Source organism: Porites lutea, chromosome 1 (genome assembly GCF_958299795.1).
Source record: "Porites lutea chromosome 1, jaPorLute2.1, whole genome shotgun sequence".
Taxonomy (NCBI): domain Eukaryota; kingdom Metazoa; phylum Cnidaria; class Anthozoa; order Scleractinia; family Poritidae; genus Porites; species Porites lutea.
The window spans coordinates 7,935,246-7,956,883 of NC_133201.1; the positions used below are offsets into that span (position 1 = coordinate 7,935,246).

The 21,638-nt window shown below is 41.1% G+C and overlaps 1 protein-coding gene across 1 annotated transcript; it reads right to left on the reverse strand.

Annotated features, from left to right (window-relative positions):
* Positions 1 to 3,084: 3,084 nt before the first annotated feature.
* On the reverse strand, positions 3,085 to 21,459 carry LOC140940893 (uncharacterized; the record flags this gene model as incomplete). Its single annotated transcript, XM_073389887.1, has 13 exons — positions 3,085 to 3,304; positions 4,127 to 4,353; positions 4,836 to 5,552; positions 6,040 to 6,290; positions 8,223 to 8,595; positions 9,572 to 9,671; positions 10,215 to 10,433; positions 10,803 to 11,035; positions 11,645 to 12,364; positions 12,574 to 12,827; positions 14,863 to 15,397; positions 16,718 to 16,917; positions 21,186 to 21,459. Coding segments are annotated over 13 exons (4,323 nt in total), but the record flags the coding sequence as incomplete, so codon positions are not given.
* Positions 21,460 to 21,638: the final 179 nt, after the last annotated feature.

Consider the following 21,638-nt stretch of genomic DNA (forward strand, 5'->3'; position numbering starts at 1 on the left):
GTGTCAGGAACAGTGTATTGATCATATCCCATATTACCTTTCGGGATTGTCGCATCACCACAGTTTTTCCGACAACCTTTCTAGAAATAGCTGTATACACAATAGACAGAGTAATAAACAGGTCTTTTTGTCGTTGGAATTTGTGAATATATTACTTCAGATTGAGGCTAAATAAGGCTGTTAAAAAATGCGTCTTCAATTCTTTAATTCGGCGGTCATAGCAAACTCGAAAATGGACTATCCCGGATTACTTCAGAAGATTTCCGAAGGCTCCTGAAGATTCGCGAAGACTGTCAAAGATTACGAAGACAAACGAAGAGGTCCGACCTTTGCCGAAGATGTCCAAAGAACCCTCCCTGCACGTAATAGTATTTTCTTTGGAAACAGTAAACATTAAAAAATTGACCAATTTAACAGCAAACAGTAAAAATTATGCGCAAATAACACTAAATACTAAAGCCCATTCAGACCCTCTCATACCTATATATTCATGCCTGCGTGAGTTGAGTGGCAAAAATGCAGGTGCTGGCACTAAAATGGTTCAAGCAAACATCGCAAGATTTGGCGCTGATCCAAGTAGAGTAGCCATATTTAGTCAGAACGGAGAATGAAGCCTGCTAAATGCCCAGCAAGAGAAAAAAAATGACGCAAGAAAAGCCAAAAAAGAGGGGAGGAGAGAAAGGGAACAATCTCGACCCAGAGCTCTTCTGCACATCATACTCAATCACATGAAATAACTCAAATATTAAGGTGACTCGACCCAGTTTTTTTGGGGGAGTACCATCCTACTTTGAAGCTCTCTGGTATCCCCGCCTTTACTTTTATCGTAAGTCTAACACATAGAATGGATAACATATAGATCAATCTACAATATAACATAAAATTTTTGGCGATCGGAGTAAATGTCACGTGGTTATAATGCCACGCCCCTTTGAGGTCTGAGTCGAAAATCTGCTGTTGCCGGCATTTTTTCGTGAAAATCTCGCGGCTACACATAGTGCGCATTAGTGCCTTGCGCTGAACAGAGTTTCACCAAAATCGCAAAGACCCAATTCGAGAAATTCAGCGGTTTCCAAATTTAGGTCATAATTTATGCGAAAATGATAAGCAAACTTTACACGGATTATATCTAATAAACTATGAGATTCATCTCTTTATTTTGGGCATCGTTATAACAGATGGGTCCTTGCAAGTCAGCAAAACGCTTTAGGGCCTTGTAAATGCGCGCGATTTCGAGCAAAGCAAACATATAGAAATTATAGTTTTCGCTATTTGTTGACGTTTGTCAGCGTTTAAGAGTCCTTCTCACGAAAAAAGCATTTTCTTAAAAATTCGTAGTTTTTTTTCCTTCAAATTTTTTCAGGGCCACAATTGATTAACTAACTACCCGGACTCTGAATTTCATGGTCATTGAAAAACTGTGACATTATCTTCTATAAGCCCAAACTTGAGTAAACATTGAAGATTTTTAGCGTTTTGGCTGAGTTTGTGCTTTGGGAGTTGTCTATTGTTTCTAGTCTGTCATTATACAGCATTCTTGTTCAGCACGCGTGCAATGACCACGCTTGGCTGACTTCCGAATGCTCACCGAGATATTCCCGTCACGACTTGGTTTAATTATTGGCTTGCATTAAACCTATGAAAAAATGATATTTTTTTAATAGTAAGTAGATTTAGTGTGTAGCACTTCTTGATTTTTTTGCAAAGGCACAAGAAGCACGAGAATTGATTAAAAATTGTGACTTAAACCTCTATGTATCACGCGATGGCCTGTCTCACTGTACCAAAATTATTATATCTCGGTGAACATTCGGAAGTCAGCCAAGCGCGGTCTTTGCACGCGTGCTGAACAAGAATGCTGTATAATGACAGACTAGAAACAATAGACAACTCCCAAAGCACAAACTCAGCCAAAACGCTAAAAATCTTCAATGTTTACTCAAGTTTGGGCTTATAGAAGATAATGTCACAGTTTTTCAATGACCATGAAATTCAGAGTCCGGGTAGTTAGTTAATCAATTGTGGCCCTGAAAAAATTTGAAGGAAAAAAAACTACGAATTTTTAAGAAAATGCTTTTTTCGTGAGAAGGACTCTTAAACGCTGACAAACGTCAACAAATAGCGAAAACTATAATTTCTATATGTTTGCTTTGCTCGAAATCGCGCGCATTTACAAGGCCCTAAAGCGTTTGGCTGACTTGCAAGGACCCATCTGTTATAACGATGCCCAAAATAAAGAGATGAATCTCATAGTTTATTAGATATAATCCGTGTAAAGTTTGCTTATCATTTTCGCATAAATTATGACCTAAATTTGGAAACCGCTGAATTTCTCGAATTGGGTCTTTGCGATTTTGGTGAAACTCTGTTCAGCGCAAGGCACTAATGCGCACTATGTGTAGCCGCAAGATTTTCACGAAAAAATGCCGGCAACAGCAGATTTTCGACTCAGACCTCAAAGGGGCGTGGCATTATAACCACGTGACATTTACTCCGATCGCCAAAAATTTTATGTTATATTGTAGATTGATCTATATGTTATCCATTCTATGTGTTAGACTTACGATAAAAGTAAAGGCGGGGATACCAGAGAGCTTCAAAGTAGGATGGTACTCCCCCCAAAAAACTGGGTCGAGTCACCTTAACAGCACTTACGCACATAACCATAGTCAATAGAGCCATAGTCCTTACCCACACTTAACAAAATCCGTCCACAGTTTCATGACGAGTAAACTAAGCTCTTATTTATTTATTTATCTCTTTATTGTTATTATCTTTTATCTCAGAATACTTTGTCGATAGGACGTTTGCATAAGGTTTCGATAAGCCTTTACTTAAATCATCAGTTATAAGAGGGTCTTAATGGCGTGGTAACTTTTACGGTTATCGGCTAATTAAGTTTTGGCTCCTTTACAGCTATCGGTTAATTTTTTTTTTTCCGTTACGGTTAACAAACAAGTTAAAAATTGCAAAGAGCAGTACTTTACTGCGCAATTTGTTTAAGTTCGGAGCATTTACGGTCGAAAAACGTTTTCCTTTCTGCCCTGTTTTAGGAAAAGATAACATTATGTTATTAACCTCGGATTACAGTTCATCCTTCGGTGTCTTTTCATTCACAGCTTCGGGTTTCTTTCTCGTGAACTCTAGCACCTTCGGAACGATTTCATTCCAAAACGCCACCTTCTCTGCTCTAAAATTACGCTCCACCCTCGGTTTCAGGTCCAGGACAAGATACTTTTGCTCTTGTTCGGTAAACCGGGGCCACGTGACTTGAGTAGGATCAGAGTCGCGTGGAATTGGAAACCTAAGGGAAAAGATAAAAGCATGCATGATGCAACCAAAAAAAGTCCTGTGTCTTAAATGACTTCAAATTAATAATTACAAATATTGTTCGTAACTGACATCTTTTTGGAGGTTAATCTAAAGAATTCGATATTCATTCAAAATACGTTGCCGTTTCCGGATTGGCTCCACCCCTCCCCCCGACCTCCCCCCTGCCCACAGGTAATTCTACATAACCAACCGGCGCTGACCAAATTTGAAAGACGCGAACAATATAACATCCACTCCATGGTATATCTGATTGGAAGCGAGGTTAGTGTATAGAATATTTGATTGGGAATGAGGCTGCATAAGCAAAAGACCATCGATCAACCTCGTTTCCTGGCGCGGCACCACAGCTGTTTATTCACCAGTGAACTGAAAAAAGGAGCTCAAAGACGAAACAGCTGAATTTCTGATTAAAACTGAACAGAAGAAACCCAGGAATAAGCAAAGCATATGGATGTTACCTTCTTTTCTTTTTAGGGGTATCTGCGAAAATAAATGCTTATATCCTTGAGCCGGGCCGAGAAATAGGCCAAAAATTCAGGAAAAAGTCTCAGAAGGGTTAAGCTTGTAAGGAGGTTAGAAATATTTTTAACGAATAAAAAAAACAATTATTGAATTCAGCTTTCACATAATGTGAGGAGTTATGCAGATCTCTGAGGCTGTCATCTACCGAGGCGAAGGCCAAGGAGAATAGCAGTCCCTTGGATATGCATAACTCTTGATATCATACTCAGCTTTATTCATGATTGCTAAAATAATATAACAACACTTACTCGCACATAAACATCACACTTACCCATACTTAGCAAAGTCCGTCCACATTTTCATGACGTGCAAACTAAGTCCTTTTTCTATCTCAGAATACTTTGTCGATAGGAGGTTTACATAAGGTTCCGATAAACCTTTAAAAGGAGCACCAAGCACAAACGCAATGTCCATGCCATGGGCCACACCCATCCATTCAGGCAATGGTGAACACTCTGCACGATGATTGAACTTGTAGACGTAAGGTGGCCGTCCTCCCTGTCAATTTGATGAAAAACGTTACCTCGCGCAGGGACATTAGTGAGATAAGGCAACCAGGATAGCAATGGCTGCATACGAAAACGGCACCTGAAACTCTCAGATTCCGAAGTTTAACAAACTTCAACGCTGTTATTCCATCTCGTTCAATTTGCCAAATATTCGAAAATATTTCTAGAGTTGATTCCAAAAGTCTGTAAGTCCAAAAAAACAGAAAGGTGAAATTGTTGTCTTTTGTTCACGTTCTTCACAAAACTAGAACTTAAGAGTTTTTACCTGTAATATTTATTGGGACAACTTGGCTCTCTTCCCACATCGATGTACAATTGTTTTGGGGAAAGTTTCTAGGATTAGGTGAAACGATTGTCTAACGGGGCTAGACAATCGTTCCATAAGTTTCACTTGAGTATCAATAACCATTCTTTTAACACGTCTGACATGTTCACGAATTTTAATTATAAATTGATGTTTACTTTACTCGCCTTGGCTAAAGCTCTAGCTTCCCACACAGCGGGAGAAACAAAACCTGAATCCGTGAAACTGTCCATTAACAACTGTCGCAAAGCATGCTTGTTGCCAGGGTCATCGTGGCTAGTGTACTCAAACAAAATCAAGTCTTCCACGAGGCTGTTTTTCAGTTCACGGGAATAAAGCAGCTCCTGTCTCACTACGGATTCAAAGAATTCCTTCTCCACTCCATCTTTGAAAAGTTCCGGTGGTCTTATCAATGGTAATAACGCTCCTTCATTTGAGGTGAAGCCCATTATGACATCGACGTCATTAAAATTGCCTGCTCTAAAAAGATTTTCTGGTAAGTCAGGGAGAAATTCCCCATCAACTATCGGACCGACAATATCTAAAGATCCCTTGTAGCTCCCCATTGTAATCGCCATTTGTCCCTTGAGAATCTCTTCAACAGTCTTGCCTCGAGCGCATTTAACAACGCTGTTCCCCAGGCTACAATTTATAGCTTTTGCAAACGCTTCCAACTGCCTCGGTTTAGTGACTTTTCCACAAAACAAAGGCGTCGAGGAAGGACCACTCTGCACAATCGCTCTGTGAAATAACCCTTTTGACAGTGGCGATACTAAATGCAGCGAAACACTCATTCCGCCCGCGCTTTGACCAAATATGGTCACTCTTGTTGGATCGCCACCAAAACTTGCAATATTGGATTGAACCCACTTTAAGGCAAGTACCTGCCATAGACAAAAAAAATACATGCAAATAAACACACTCTGTTCAGCATCATCATCATCATCATTTCACATATCCATTACATAACTATGTATATCACTGTGGTCGAAACAAGAGCAGAGATGTTCAACGTATTCTTAAATTTCAGGCTGTGAATGTCAACTTATAAGAGAAAGCTTTATTTTCATTTTTTATTTTGGAGTTAAAATTAAAGGGGCGCTAATTCGAGGCACCTTATTCAAGGCAGTGCTATGATCGCTATTCAGTCACAGGAGCCGCGTCTTCTTATCATTCGATACTCTCGAATGGGTCATTCTCTTGTAGACTGTACAGATCATGCTATATGCACTGACGCTGGGTAAACGTACTGTACTCTGTATATTCTGTAAGGAGGACAAGAAGATTTGTAACAGATGGGTGTGTTAATTCGAGGGGAGACGCTAATTGGAGCATCTATGGTAGTTCACTTGGTGAAAACTATTTCCCCACCTGATCCAGCATCCCATAATTTCCTTTGACGTCAGTGTCAGGGACATTAAAAAAGCCGTTTACTCCAAGGCGGTAGTTGATTGACACAACAATGACATCATTAAAGGCCGCCAAAACCCCGCCATAATAACCAGAGGAAGAACCCATGGAGAAAGCACCGCCATGTATCCACACCATGACTGCCATTTTTTCTTCGGGTTTGATGGTCGATGGGACAAACACGTTTAGGAAAAGGCAATCTTCAGATCCCACTGTGAAGTAGACCACAAATGTTATTTGGAATTTTCTAAGGTTACTGAGTTGATAAAAATAGTCCTTAGATACGAAAACAAAAATTGGGCCATACAGTTTGGGCTAACCCGCTTTGGATATATAGGAAGAAACAATAACAAAATTTTCTTAGGATAAGCTGCTACATAAAGTCATCTAAGAGTGGGCGATATAATGTGACCAAAACGCAACGACTCAGGGTAATGACTGAAGGGGCGAGGGTAACACTCTTATTTGACCTGAAAGGATAAGGTGCCGCTGAACAGGGTAAGCTTTTCAGGGTTTTGTCATGCAATAGGCCATTTTACAGTTGTATGATTATTGCCCTGGCCTTTGAGTAGAAGCCAATTTGTCTGGACTGAACGTGTGTCTGCAAGTTGGTCTGGAAACTTGTATGAAAATTTGTCTGAAGCTTTGGCTGGATGTTTGACAGAAAGGTTGTCTGGAAATTAATCTATTATATTTGTCAGGAGGTTTGTCCAGACGTTTGTCTGGATGTTTGTCCGAAAGTTTGCCAGGAAGTTTGCTCGGAGGTTTGTCCGGACGATTGTCTGAAAGTTTGTTTAAATGTGTGCCTTGAATGGAAGTTCATCGTCCGAACGTTTGCCTGGGTATTTGTCTTGAGGTTTGTCTGGAATTTGTCTGGAAATTTGTCTGGAAGTATGTCTGGACGTTTAGCAGAAACATGTAAGGAAGTTTGTCTAGAAGGGGAAGCTTGTCTGAAGGTTTGTCAGGAAGTTTGTCTGGATCTTTGTCTGGACGTTTGTCAGAAAGTTTCTCTTGAAGTTTGTTTGGAAGTGTGGAAGTTTGTTTAGAAGTCCTGAGGTTTAACAGGGTAGCGAAATCAACAATTTTTGTTTTATACCTGGTCAGGGTTTGAAGGCCTTACACCTCGACCTAAACTTTCATTGAATGGCCAAACCTCCGAGTCTCTTAGGGGGTGTTTACATGACACCGTGGCGCCTTTTGCGCCGGCGTGAGTACAGTCCGGTTCCCTCTCATGGCTCTATATTTGTTTACGTGATACCACCACAAAATGCCATGTCGGCGCGTGTCACCCCAGCGTGAGTTCACCCCGGTTGTCGTATCGGGGCGAGAATTTCACTCCGGTACGAAATCTCGTAACAGTATCATGTGAACGCGAAACGACAAGATATGCGGTGCCAACTTTCCTCACTTGCAACCAATGGCTGAATTGCGGAGGAACCAGAGAGGTGAAATCGGACGTCAGCATGTAAAGGCGCACTCTTGCAGCCACTTCAGTCCATGTTTTGATCACACCTCGCCTACCCAGACCGATGACGGCAAAAGTCAGATAGACCATGACATCGGGACTTACGTCCCCTACTCTTTTCGAACAATGTCACGGGTTCTTTTACGCCCCAATCCAACTGGCGAACAAGGATGAAGGAGACAAGGCCAACGGCTTAACGTCATCGCCCAATGATCATCTGTACTGAGAAAGGAGTTTCACAGCTAAGAATGATCTCACCAGTATTTTAAAGACATTGGTTGGTGGTCCGGCCGGGGTTTGAACTCACGACCTCCCGCTCAGCAGACCGGCGCTCTTCTAACTGAGCTAACCGGGCGGCGGTCGACCACTCGTTTCGGTGTGAAATCGGTCTGCTGCTAGACTGGAACGGGTAGCGCATGCGTGATGGGAATCACAGGTGTATTTTATTAACATGAAGTGTACCTTCAAATAACGAGATATGAAATGACCCAGTCATCATGTAACGCGATACGAAATCAAAAAGTCATTCCGGTATACTGAACTCGCGCCAGTGCGAGTTTTCTCATGTAAACACCGGCTTACTTGGCCACCCTGGGGGACACTAAATTTGTATCACATACCAAGTTTTAAAATGATATATAACTGCCTTTCCCCATTTAAATACGGAAAAACAACGTACTTGAGTTAGTCATTCCAGGGACAAAAGGCATCAGACACGAGGCTCCAAACTCCATGGTTTCTTTTGTCCCCGACCAAGGTTTAACGGGTTGTGGAGCCGCAAACCTCGCATCTCCAACCGGAACTTCAGCATACGGAATGCCAAGGTACTCATACACCGATTTTCCGAGTGGCAGAGTCGCAGCATTGCCAACAACAGCACCAGAGTCAGTCTGCACTACAGGGGAACGCAGCTTCTGGCCACCTTCGGCTTGGGTTGTTTTCAATGCAAGAACAACAGCAAAGGTCACGAAAATACAGATTAGCAGATTAGATAAAATAAAGCCCATTTCGACCAGGAGAAAAAATGGCTCAGAGTTCGGGCAGTTGTTTTCCTAAAAGCTAGCGTCCTAACTCGCCAACTGCAGAGATAATCAGGAGAGATTTTTGGTCACGAAATGAATACTTGATATATTAACATATCTGACTGCCGAAGGCAATATTGATAGAATACAGAAAGACATACTGTCACAAATATTGCGTTTGTGACTAGGTCACTGGCAATGTTGGATTGGACTGGACATGATAAGTCTAAGGATAATGGACTAACAACCTGTGCAATGAAGTTGCCATAACCAGATTTTTGGGTTGTTAAGACGTTGAACAGTTTCAAAGATATGCATTTCTTTATTGTTTCATTACTATTATTAAAGACTGAATCATTGGATAATGCAATTCTAGAGCCCAGTCTGTTGGCTTAGCCATCTTGGTATATGAGCCATTATACCATGCGCTTCAAATAAGGTAACTGTACCTGTCTGTTCAAAATTAAAAAGAAGCTGAAAACTGTTTCGTTCAAAAATAACGTCGGGAAGACTTCTCGATATATTTTTATGGGCGTTCTTTACTAAACAATTATTCCATCGTTGGAGAATACAGTCAACCGTCTCTCAAGTAAAAACTTTAAATGTCTTGGAAATATTGAGCGTGACCGACAGCACCGCCTTCTGCATTCTTTTCAATGATGTTATGTTGTTTCACTTCGATACCAGGGAACTGCTGTTTTAATTCCCAAAACAGGGGTGGAGGGGGGGATACTTAACGGCCGTACGGACAGTTCATTTCGAGTGTAATGACCTGCTTGGTCTAGTGGTTGACGATTCGCGCGTCATTTCTTTAGCATCTCACCTCTTCATGATCTGCAAAAACTGGCACGTCCTAATGAGCTTGTACGTCATGTAACACAGGCCACAGGCCTCTATGATTCCCAGAACATGGGACTTGCTCTGTGCCAGCGCACCGCACCCAGACAAGATGTGAGCCTCTCTTTTCTGGGGTCTTACCACACAACGTGCACCACGCCTCGCCCACCAAACTTGTATGGGTCTTCTGAATCACATTATAATTATTATCATTATTATCATCACTACTGCGAGTAGCAGCAGCAGATGCAGTGGCACTGGCACTGGTACTGATAGTGGTAATGGTTGTGGTCGTGGTAGTGGTAGTGATAGTAGTAGAATATATAGTATTCTTATCCAGGGAGGATAAATGGGCACTAAATTGGTGAAAGTGGAGTAAAGGGGACGCGCTCTGTTTGAAGGCAAAAATCCAGTAACTGGAATTATATTGTGGAAGACATGTTTGCAAGATCGAGACTAGGAAATCTATCCTGCTTCCGAAATAGATACGAAAATACTGAATTATGAAAAGCATTAAATGATTCGTAACTTTATTATCGTTTTGACAAAGATGTGGATGGTTGGTTGGGGAAGGAGAACAAACCCCAGACGTTTCTCTCAGAATCTCTGTTCATTTTAGAAATAGAATATTCATTTTGTAGCCCATTTTGGCAAGAATGTAATGACAGTATGTAATTATAGTGGCTACTTTTAACATCATAATGCGTTGATGTCATCAGTTACCCAGTATGATGAGTTCGGCACAGGAAAGTAAAAAGCGTACGAAGTTTGCCTGCGGACAACAGCAAGATTCCAACTCAGTTTTGATCAGCTACAGCTCATCCTTTGCTGCCTTTTGGTAAATCTCCTCGCCTTTTTGGTTCAAAAACTTGGAAACGTTTGGAATCACTTCATTCCAGAATGCCATATTTTCTGCCTTGTACCTACGCTTCACCCTCGGTTTCACGTCGAGGACCAGGTATTCCTGTTCTCCCAAGGTGAAATGGGGCCAGGTAACTACTGCTGGACCAGATTCGGGAGGATTTGGAGTTCTAAAAGATAACGACAGTTCGATTCAGGGCCCGTTTACATGGAGGCGGGGGACCCAGGTACATGTAGGTGGGGTAACATGTGGCTGGTCACCCCAACTATCATGTAAACGTGATCAAATGAAAATGAGACATTTATGGACGGACGGGTTACCTCACCTACCTTGGGTCCCCCACCTCCCTGTAAACAGGCCCTAAAACACTTGGATAATACCCTGTTACCATCTTTATTCTTAATTGACTGATCAAACCTGTTGGGAGTTGGGGAAGAGGTCGGGCAGTGTATGTATTATTTCATTCCTAGGGGGATTGCTAAATCAAATGCAAGCTAGATCAAAAATTAAGAATTGCTACTGTTTGACTTATTCTTACCCATATTTGGCGAAGTCCGTGAACATTTTCATCACTTGCAAACTGAAACCTTTTTCTATTTCGGTGAAGTTTCTCAAAAACGCTTCACGTATTGGAGATAGACGAGTTTTCTCCATAAAGGCGAAACCAAATGTAAATGCGATGTCTATCCCATGGATAACTCCCATCCATTCGGGAGTTCCCGCAAACGTTGGTCGATAATCGAACACATAAACACGTGGTAGACGTCCAGCCTGTGAAAAATTAGGAATCGAAATTAGTTTACAGTTTAGTACTTGATACATAGAGCTGTACAAATCATGACACCCTGAGAATTATTTCCTGCTTTGTTCAAACGATTAGCAGTAGGAAATATGACTGAGATAGATATCAAATGTGACTTAAGTGTTATTAAGCAGGGAAGTCAACTTTTCATTATGGCCGAGAATGCATGCATGATCTGCGTTTTCATCATTGGCCATCAATTATGTGAAAGTATGTTAAACGAAACGTTTGGAGCGTAGGTAAATTGAATTGAGTAAAATGCTAAGAGAGAATTCCGAACCCTTCAAACACACTACGCCTAGTGTTTTCATGGTTTGAAGGCTGAGTAACAGAACTTCCTTAGGGGTTAGGGGAAGGGAAATTTAAGAGGGGGAGGGGACGAGAGGAAGGCGCCACTGTCTCTCCCTTCTCTGACTCTTCCTCGCGCTTTTTTCTTCTCTCCTCCCCGGCTCCCCTTTAAACAGATAATACTCTTGCCGTCTTGCAAGCAGCGATTCATTTGAAAAGAAAAAGGAAGAGAAAGAAACTGACCGTCTCGCAGCCTATTTTTTATTATTATAACAATTGAAGTACTTTACCTTCGCGAGGGCTTTAGCCTCCTTTATGGCAGGTCCGACAAACATCGCATCAGAAGCGCAATCCATGAGCGACTGACGAATGGCAATCTTGTTGAGAGGGTCTGCATGGTCAGTGTACTGGAAAATAATTAGGTCTTCTAAGAGTGGACTCTTTCCTTGAAAATCGCTATAGAACAGTTCATACCTAACGAAAGATTCAAAGACAGTTCGCTCCACTCCATCTTTGACAAGGTCAGGTGGCATCATCATCGCAAACAGGGCGCCTTCGTTGGAAGCAAAACCACTTATGACATCAACGTCGTGGAATTTTCCTGTTTCAAACAAGTTAACAGGAAGATCGGGCAGAAATTCACCATCAACTATAGGACCAATGATATCCCGAGGACCGATGTACCGCTCACGCAAGAACAAACTCTGTACTGACACAATGTCTTCGACAGACTTGCTTCGCACACACTCAACAATATCGGATCCCAAACTGCAGTTGATACGTTTGGCATACCATTCAAGTTGTATAGGTTTGATAACCTTTCCACTGAAAGCAGGCATACAAGATACTCCACTATGCATGATGGCTCTTTGAAACAGACCCTTGGATAACGGCGAGATAAGATGAAGCGAGACGCTAACACCCCCTGCACTCTCGCCAAAAATGGTCACTTTGTTGGGATCGCCACCAAAGTTAGCAATGTTACTTTGAACCCACTTTAATGCCAATACCTTTATTTGAAAGAAAAGAAAAAAGAGAAAAATTAGCTTCATTAAGTGGCCTTTTATTAGTCACGCGGGCGAAAAAACACGACCTGACGACGGCTACGCCAGTGTAAAAGGACTCTAAGTTAAGTAACTGGTAGTCAAAGTGGCTGTTGTGACGGCGGCGATGATTGTGATAGTGGAATTGAAAGGTGTATAAAAAAAGAGCATCAAACCTGATCTAACATTCCATAGTTTCCTTTGACATCAGTGCCAGGGGCATTTATAAAGCCAAGCACACCTAGGCGGTAGTTCAAGGTCACAATAATGACATCATTAAAAGCTGCTAGAACCCCGCCGCGATAGATGTTAGAAGAACCATACTGGAATCCGCCACCGTGAATCCAGACCATAACTGCCTTCGTGTCATTTGGTTTAGTGGAAGATGGCACAAAAACGTTCAGGAAAAGACAATCTTCATTCTTTTCATCTAGACATCAAAACAGAGGTTTTAAGAAATTAAACGCTGTGGCTATATGCCTGGCAACCGAGAAGGGTCTTAAAGAAAAACTAAACGCCCGGCAGTCAGAAACATTTTCTAGAATTTCCGCCAAATCCCTTCTAATCGTTTGAAAGTATTCCACCTTCATTTAGAATTACCAAGCGATCAGGAAAACAAGAATGGCTTCGCAGAGGAGCGGTTGTGGGCATAGAGTAGAGTCGACGCCGTTTCGACACTAAAAAAAATCGTGAGAAGCAACTCACGGGCACGTTTTCATCCAAGCTAACACCCAGCAGTCTGCTTCATCATATGTTTAACCGTTTATTGAACTCTTTGTACCAGCTTGGTTAATCTGAAGGTCGATGAAATACTTTCAATTGGGGCTAAAGAGACACTTTATATTGAAATTCCCCAGACAAATCGGACTGCCGGGCTTTTAAACTGTAAGAAGAAACCCGCACGTGAGTCAACCACAACATTGGCTATGTTCTCAAAACCGAGTAATATCTAACCTCTGGTTAAGAAACTTTGTTGTTTCTCGTCACTCACCAATCCTAAACCATGACAAAATATTCTGAGGAGAATTCGCATAAATTTTTGCAAAATCAGAGGAGTGCTTTACAAAGCTATGTCGACAGTCTAGTTCAAGGCAGCTAGAGGCTAGGAAATAAAGTTTCAAAATCAAAGCACTCTCTCCCCGATTTTTTTGGGAAACTAATCAAGGATAGTATGCATGTAGTATTCTGGAGCTGAAGCGAAGGCTTTTTATCTTTCCCGCTCTGCTTTCAGACTGCCGGGTATGTAGCTCGTGTGAAATCGTGCGCGTGAGTCACGCACTGCTACTCACTCAATTTTTTTTTTCCCAAGAGTCGAAACAGCGTCGACTCTACTCTATGCCTAAGAAACCACAACCGCTCAGCTGCAAAGCCAGTTTTCTTTTCCTGATCGCTTGGTTATTCTAAATGAAGATAGAATACTTTCAAATAATTAGAAAAAGGGATTTTGCGGGCATTTAAGACCCTTCCCGGCTGTCGGGCATATAGCAACAGCGTTTTGTATCAATCGAAGAATATTCCCCTAGGCAAACTTAGTAGTGTGTTTAAAGGTAGTTACGAACTAGGTTTTTCCTTATTGAGAAAAAGGCCTTGAACAAAAGTTAACAGCAGAGTCAGCATTAAAGGAATCGCCAACAATATTTCACTGTTTTAATAATACTAGACAAAAAAAAAGAGAAACATGTGATTAAAAACACGCGGCTTGATAAGTAGGACGCTTAACTTGGCCAAATAAGTGAAACTAATATTACAAGATGATCATAACTAATACAGTCGAACACGATTTTTATTTTGCCAAGAAATATTGTATATTTATCCCCTGTGCAAATCCTCATATCTTCACTATGATGGAATGTTATTGCGACTCTCAAATTACGTATCAGTCTATGTTGATTTGTGTTTAGTTTGTTCAGATTCAGATAACACATATTTCATGACAAATTCTTTCTATTGAAGTATTCTCTGTGAAAGCACAGGAAGCGACAAGCTCTGTTAGTCAATGTCGATACATACATGTATGTATATTGACTTATATAGCTGTATTTAATTTGAATTTAGGCTTTTGCATTTTAAGAACAGATTATTTAGATTGTTTTTATATATTGAACATCAGCATTCTGATCAGTAGGAACTGACCTTTTCAAAGTTCCTTACCCTTTGGATGTTTTCTTTTTTATTGATTACTTGCGAAGCTTTGCCATTAAATACTTTACCCCTTTATTATTCCCACCTTGTAAGTATCCCTGTGCCTGCTTATATGTCATGTTTAAACCATGATGACACAGGAAGATGGGGGCTTCTGGTAGTAATAATTTCACGATTCAATTTGGTGAACACTGTAGATGCTGTTTTGCAATAAGCTCTAAATGGAAATCAGTTTGCCTTTCTAGAACGTGCCCAAAGGGGACATTGAACATTAGGCCTTTCTCCTGAATAGTTTCTTCTGTGGAGCTTAGGCCAACTTGTACCCTGCATCGCCAGTTTTCCTGGGAGCCTCAGCCATTTACTATCAGTCAGCTGAACCAAAGGAAAAGCTTGGAAACAGGAGGGGATTTCCTCTTCAGCGCTTGCTGGCACTTTGTTACATGGGTGTGAGGTCTGTGAATGTTCACTAGCATCAGATTCTGGTTCTAAAGAGGGCACAGGCTTCTTTGATTGGTCTTTTCTGCTCTGTTGAGATGTGGAGTTCGGCAACAGGCTAGGTGCCTCTTTCTTGTGGGGTGCGGAAGATAGTGGATGTGTGGTTGTCTTCTGATGAAGTGGAAAGGTTGGTGAAGGATGGGCTGCATCTCCTTGTACAGCTGTGGAAGACTTCGTAAACACGACGTTTATGGTTTGTTCAGGTATGCGGTTGGTTTGACACCTCGCTGGATTCCTTTGTTTGGGTCCTGCTGACACTGAAGACCTGGTTGCTTCAACTTTTCCGGGCATGTGGCTGAGTTGAGGCCTTGTTGCTTCCCTCTTTTTAGGTCCCGTACACACTGAAAACCTGGTTGCACCACCCTGCTGGGGTGCTAATCAGTCACTCAAGACCTGGTTGCTTATATGGCTCGACACTAGTAGAAGACGGGGAAGGCACACAGTCTCTGCTCTGTTCGTGCGTGGGGTTGGCTGGATGCCTGGTTGTTTTACCCTATTGGGGTGCTGCAGTCGGTACTGCAGCAGACAGTGGAACTTTCACCTCTTCATTCGGGGCTGGAGACAAACCAGCTTGGTCGCGATCGTCTCTTGAACTCACATACTGTGCCTTGTAAATCTTAACATCCTTCAGATTAGTTTTCCGCTCTAAAGTCTTCCCATCTCGCCCAAGTAGCTGACATGTTCCGTTTTCCAAGTTAATTTCCTCTGTTTTGTAAGGCCCCAGTCACTTTTCTTGCATTTTGTGACCTTGCTTACTTTTCCGAAGCCTAAAAGGTGTGTCGCAGCGCGACATCTCCCTCTTTAAAGCTCTTACTCATCCCTCCTTTCCTCTTTTGGTACTGCCTTTTTTGTTTCCCCTGGGCTATGGTTATGTTGCGTTCTACCTTGGAAAACAGAACATGTCTTGTCGTAGCCATCTTGTCTATGTAATCTTGCAAAGCATCCTCCGATGTTAGTCAGCTGCCAGCCAGTCTGTTCCCTCCCCCCCCCCCCCCCCCCACCCCCTCCATTTTCAGCCTGCTGCACAAATTTTTTTAACTTCGAATGGTATCGTGGTTGACGACCAAACATTAAGAAGGGGCTAAACTTGGTGGTGCTAGAGACGTTGGTGTTAATGGCAAACTGTCAAGGCACCATCGATGAAGTCATCCCAGTCGTTCTCGATTTCAACCATGACCTTCCTGGGAATGCTAAATAAAAGGAAAGACATTACTTTTTGAGCCTGCCTGCATCAAAAGAACAGTAACATCTCGGACAAAGGACGATACAAAAACGTCAGGGGGCCAGACGTTAATAGAATTTTTAGCTTGCTGTTGTTAATGATACTGAGTATAGTTCACAAGTTCATAAACAAACTAGCGACGAACTGTTTCAAGCCAATGTTTCCGAGTAGAGAAGAAGACGCTACTCTTACACCAATAGCGTTTTCTGAGACGGCAATTATAAGAGCACTGTAAATTCCATTACAGCATTTTAACAACTGAGGTAGATTATCCCTCTATAAACAATGTTACATTTTTCTCACCTCTTAATGGTTTGTTTTATTCTCTTTCTGTCTTTGATTTTTTAAATAGTGTTGTCACGTCCAGTATGGCCAACAAATTCAGAAGAATGGCACTCTTGAAAACTGCGCACTTTCTTCGAATTCCTCTTTGATTACCATACGCTTTAAGGTCAATCAACCTTGACCTTCATCCACATAGATTGATCCATTGCACCCTTCATCGAACGTAGATTTCTTGGCGGATCTCCGTAAGACGTATTTATCCTGCTTACTCGACCCCGAAATCCCCCTTCTTTCAAACAGCGTTCTAGATGTTCATATTTTGAGATTCCATCCTCGAGAAGACTCAAAACACACAGAAACGAATTTCGACAATTTCCTGTGAAAGGTAAAGTTCTGGTGACCGGGGTAGGTGGCTACTATACACTTTTTTTTATTTATATCCCTGCCATACGCTGTTACGATATTCTGTCCTCTGTTGCTAAAAAATGACTCATATTCACGGCTTAAACAGTTGTTTTTATGATAACTGTGATAAAAACATAGGCACGTTAAACGTGCATGAGCTACTTTGAATGCTTCAGTGTAACTTAAATGCTTCGGTGTAACCTTACCAAGAGTGATCAATCTACCTCTTTCATCCTAAATGTAGATTAGGTTTTTGTGCGAAATTGCGTATTGCGGTACATAATGAAAACGCGAAACGCTCAGCTGAGTCGATCCTCAAGCTATATATTCACTTTCCTCTGTCTTTCCCTGTTACAATTGGTGCAAGTTAAACAAATCGTTAAAGTGAAATAAATTTCTACTCACCAAACGTTGATTAGAAGGAAAACTATAAGGTTTCCTCGGAGTTTCTTAAGCCAAAATGTGACTCATCGAATACTGAATAGTTACGAAATACCAGGATTTTTATCATTGTGGTAGATGCTTGCATCATCATAATTCACGAGGTTTTCACGTGCGATTCTACTCAGTGAAACAGTCTTTAACTCCGACAACTTATTTCTTCATGTTTTAAAAGCTATTGCTTCTCAAAAGACAAGAGCCTTTTTTAAGGCATTGGTTACAAAACGAAACAGGTCTTCATACGTCCAAGTTACTATTTATCATTGTGAAAAGCCAATCTGCATGAGATGTACAGTCACACAGCTGGCTCGTGAAAGTGATGGACTTTGCCCCCTTTCGTCGTTCGTACGTGAGGGAATTCGAGTTATCACACAGTAAACTAGCTGAGTAAACAGAATTATAAAAATAACTCACGCACACAATTTGCACGTGAAGGTGTTGGTCTTTGGCCCTTTTACAATTCGTACGTTAAAAAAAGGCTAATTCTTCACTAAAAAATTTTCTCAAACGATTTTAAGAAATCACCTCGGCTTCATTATAACATCTGCAATTAAATTATGTTTCATGCAACGTCAAGGTTGATAACCTAACATTTATTAACAAAATTTTGTGAAACGGTCTTTAACTCCGACAACTTATTTCGTCATGTTTTAAAAGCTATTGCTTCCTAAAAGACAAGAGCCTTTTTTAAGGCATTGGTTACTAAATGAAACAGGTCTTCATACGCCCAAGTTACTATTATTATTGTAAAAAGCCAATCTGCATGTGATGTACAGTCACACAGCTGGCACGTGAAAGTGTCGGACTTTGCCCCCTTTCGTCGTTCGTACGTGAGGGAATTCGAGTTATCACACAGTAATCTAGTAAACAGAATTATAAAAATAACTCATGCACACAATTTGCATGTGAAGATGTTACAAAATTTTCTTAAACGATTTTAAGAAATCACCTCGGCTTTACTACAACATCTGCAATTAAATTATGTTTCATGCAAGGTCAAGGTTGATAGCCTAACATTTATTAACTTCCAAGAAAATTATCAAACTGCCGAAATATATTTCTACTTATATCATGATTATTGTGTCAACTAGCTTCCTCCAATTTTATTCCCTAACGCCACTGTTTCTACTTAAGTTACGCATCTTTACTAAATAGAACGAAAAAGGTCGGTTGAACTTTGTAAGCGAGAGAATAATATTTTTAAAGCTTGTTTACAGGATTAACAATACTCGATACAGCTTTCCAAAAAATAAGCTGCCTTTTAAACTTCTAAAACCACATTTTATAGGGCGCATACTTTCGAATAAAAGTCTATATCTAAATATCAATTATTGCTTCACTGGAAGAGCTTTGAAAATATACGATCTTTTATACTCTACCTTGAAGCACGTGAAACACAACTCATAAATACGTGCGTTAATACCGTTAACGATAGCCGAATTCGGTCAGAAATGTCTTGAAGGAGCTTCAACACTAAAATATGAACCCTTAAACAGCTGCATCACTGTACACAGCGTTTGAATAATGAAGATATTTAATATAATGTTTCCAAACACCTGTAGCCGTAATAAAAGACGAAAAAATTGTGAACAATAAAGATGGCGGTCTCAAAGTGCCCTTGTTCGACCTTTACCAATGTCATGTTTAAGTAGATGCTAAGATCTCATTGGTTCCTAAGCATCAACTAATAGTACCTTCAACCTTATTGGCTCTTGCAACAAAGATCCGAACATACAAAGTTACAAAGCCACAAAGATACATACGCTCACACCACTGACATATGAGCTATTTTTTCAAAATAGCTCAAAAATAATATTAAGAAGAAAAAGAAGGAAAATGACAAGGGAAAAAAAAGCAAGTCCGACGAGACTCGATCCTGGGACCTTTATCCCAACATTACGGTTATACGACAAGGCCACAAGGGTCAGGGGCACCCAACGAGAAGATAGTTCAAAAGCACTTAAACATAGCATTGTTAAACGTATTTTAGTATTTAAACGGTAGATATATGCATATTTTTATCCCCTAGAAATTTTTCATCAGTTCGGATTTCCTAGCTGAAAGTCTAGTGACCAGAAAATTATAGGGATCAAAACTTACCTTTTCGAAAATTTCAGCCAGAAAAAAGGCTCCCGAAAATTCTAGGTGACCTTTTAAGGGTAAAAATCCGTTAAAAATGGGCAATCATACCATTTTTTAGATGTTCGAAAATCCTAGGAGAGGCAGGCAAGCAAGAAATTTTAAACAAATGGTCCGAAAATTCTAGATCGCAAATCGTCTTCCGAACAGATATTTTCCGAAAATTGTCGTTGGGTGCTCCTGAAGGGTTCTCTCACCCTTTAGCCAGCTAAAAACTTGAATTTTAATAAAACTGACGTCATCATCACCGTAAACACTTCCGAAGTGGTTTAAAACATGCAACATATTTTCAAAGAAACCTGAAGGAAAGGTAAGTCATAGACTTGATTAACACAACTAAATTCCACAACATTCTCAAATCGCCGTAACAAATTACGGGAGCGGGCATCGCCCTCAGCGGTTAGCATCAGTCCAGTCCATGGGGTCTTAGGTCTTAGGTCTTCGTTTTTGCGTCTTCGTTTTAGAAACACCCGTGATTTGGGTATCCTACGCGCGGTCACGGCATTAGCAATTAATTTTCGCTCGCCCTAGCCTCAATATACGCCTGAATTGCAGGCTATTAACATTTTCGTACAAAGAAAAGACAATTGGGCGAGTGGTGCGTCATCCCCGGGGGGGGGGGAGGGGGGTACTCCCATACATTACCAATACGGGTATGTGCCGCCCAACGGGGTCGTGATTTTGAAGCTCCTGATTTAGAACGGGGTATCCATTTCGGAGGCGTTTTCTAGAACGGGAAGAAGCATTTATTTCATGTATAAGTCGAACAAATAAAGAAATATATTTTTTATCTTTTTAAAAAAAGGGCTACAGTAAAAACCCGCATAAAAGAACACGTGTTTGGGGGTTCAGGCTGAATTAGTTCTTGCATATCGGGTGTTTACTGGAAAATCAGCCTAAAAAAAGGTTCTTAAGGTGTTCTTAAAATTGTTTCTAAAAATTAAATACTGCATATGCTACCAACAGATAAATCAATGTGCAAGCACAACATTTTAATTAATTAATGGATGGAACTAATCAACTGTATTAATCACGGCAGTAATATTGCATTGGGGGAGGGGCAGCAGTTCTGGTGATAAACAACTCAAAATTCAAAATGCACCAGCTCCCCCTCCCTCTTTCCATGTAACTATTGACTGTACCCTAGTAGGTTAAATTCTAATCTAGCTCGCAGCCAATTTTTTTATATAAGTCACAATTTTCATTTTTCAGGTTGAATGTGTTTTTTAAATTAATGTATATGGTACTTTTTTTGACCAAATTTCAGCCTGAGTGTTCTTAATCCACTTGTTCTTTAATTCGGGTTTTTATTGTATTTCAATTTTTACAAACTTTCTAGAACGGAGTATAAAAAATTGGCCCATTTCTAGAATGGGGTATCAGTTTTAGGCGAATTTTAGAACGGGGGTATCAATTTTAGGGGCAATTTTTTTAGAACGGGGTGCCAATTTGGAGTCCCGGGCGGCACATACCACCCCCAAAATACCCACGTGCCCCCCCGCCCCCCCCCCCCCCCCCCCCCCGTGCGTCATTTAATGTTGGTGTACTATTAGTGCTCTTGCGCCACCGACCAAAGAAAACCCTTACTCGCTAACACATTTTTCTTAACTTTGGCAAACACGACACCCACTAAAAGCCTAACACGCAGTAATGTATTACCTTTCTCTGTGAGGACAAGCCCAGGAATAGGAACTGCTGTCTGTGGGCACTCGGCTCCAAACTCAGTGGCTTCTTTACTTCCACTCCAAGGTTTGGCAGGTTTTGGAGCAGCAAATCTCAGCTCGCCGACCGGAGGTTCAGCGTACGGAATACCAAGATACTCGTACACTGTTTCGCCGTGTGCAACAGCTTCAATCTTGCCAACAACTGCACCGGACTCAGTCTGCACGACGGGGGAACGTAGAATTGAAGAGTCGGGTTTCAGCTCTTGAAAATTGCGTTACAAAAAACACAGAACAGCTCACGGTTATTCCAAATGAAAAATAATCGAAACTTCATGACCAAAAACCTTTTCAGTGATGTGGAAAACGATTTTCTCTCCTTGTAACTACAATGCGTGTTGTTAGTCACGCAAAAGGCCCCCTTTATTCAGGGATGTGGTTTTCGTATAGT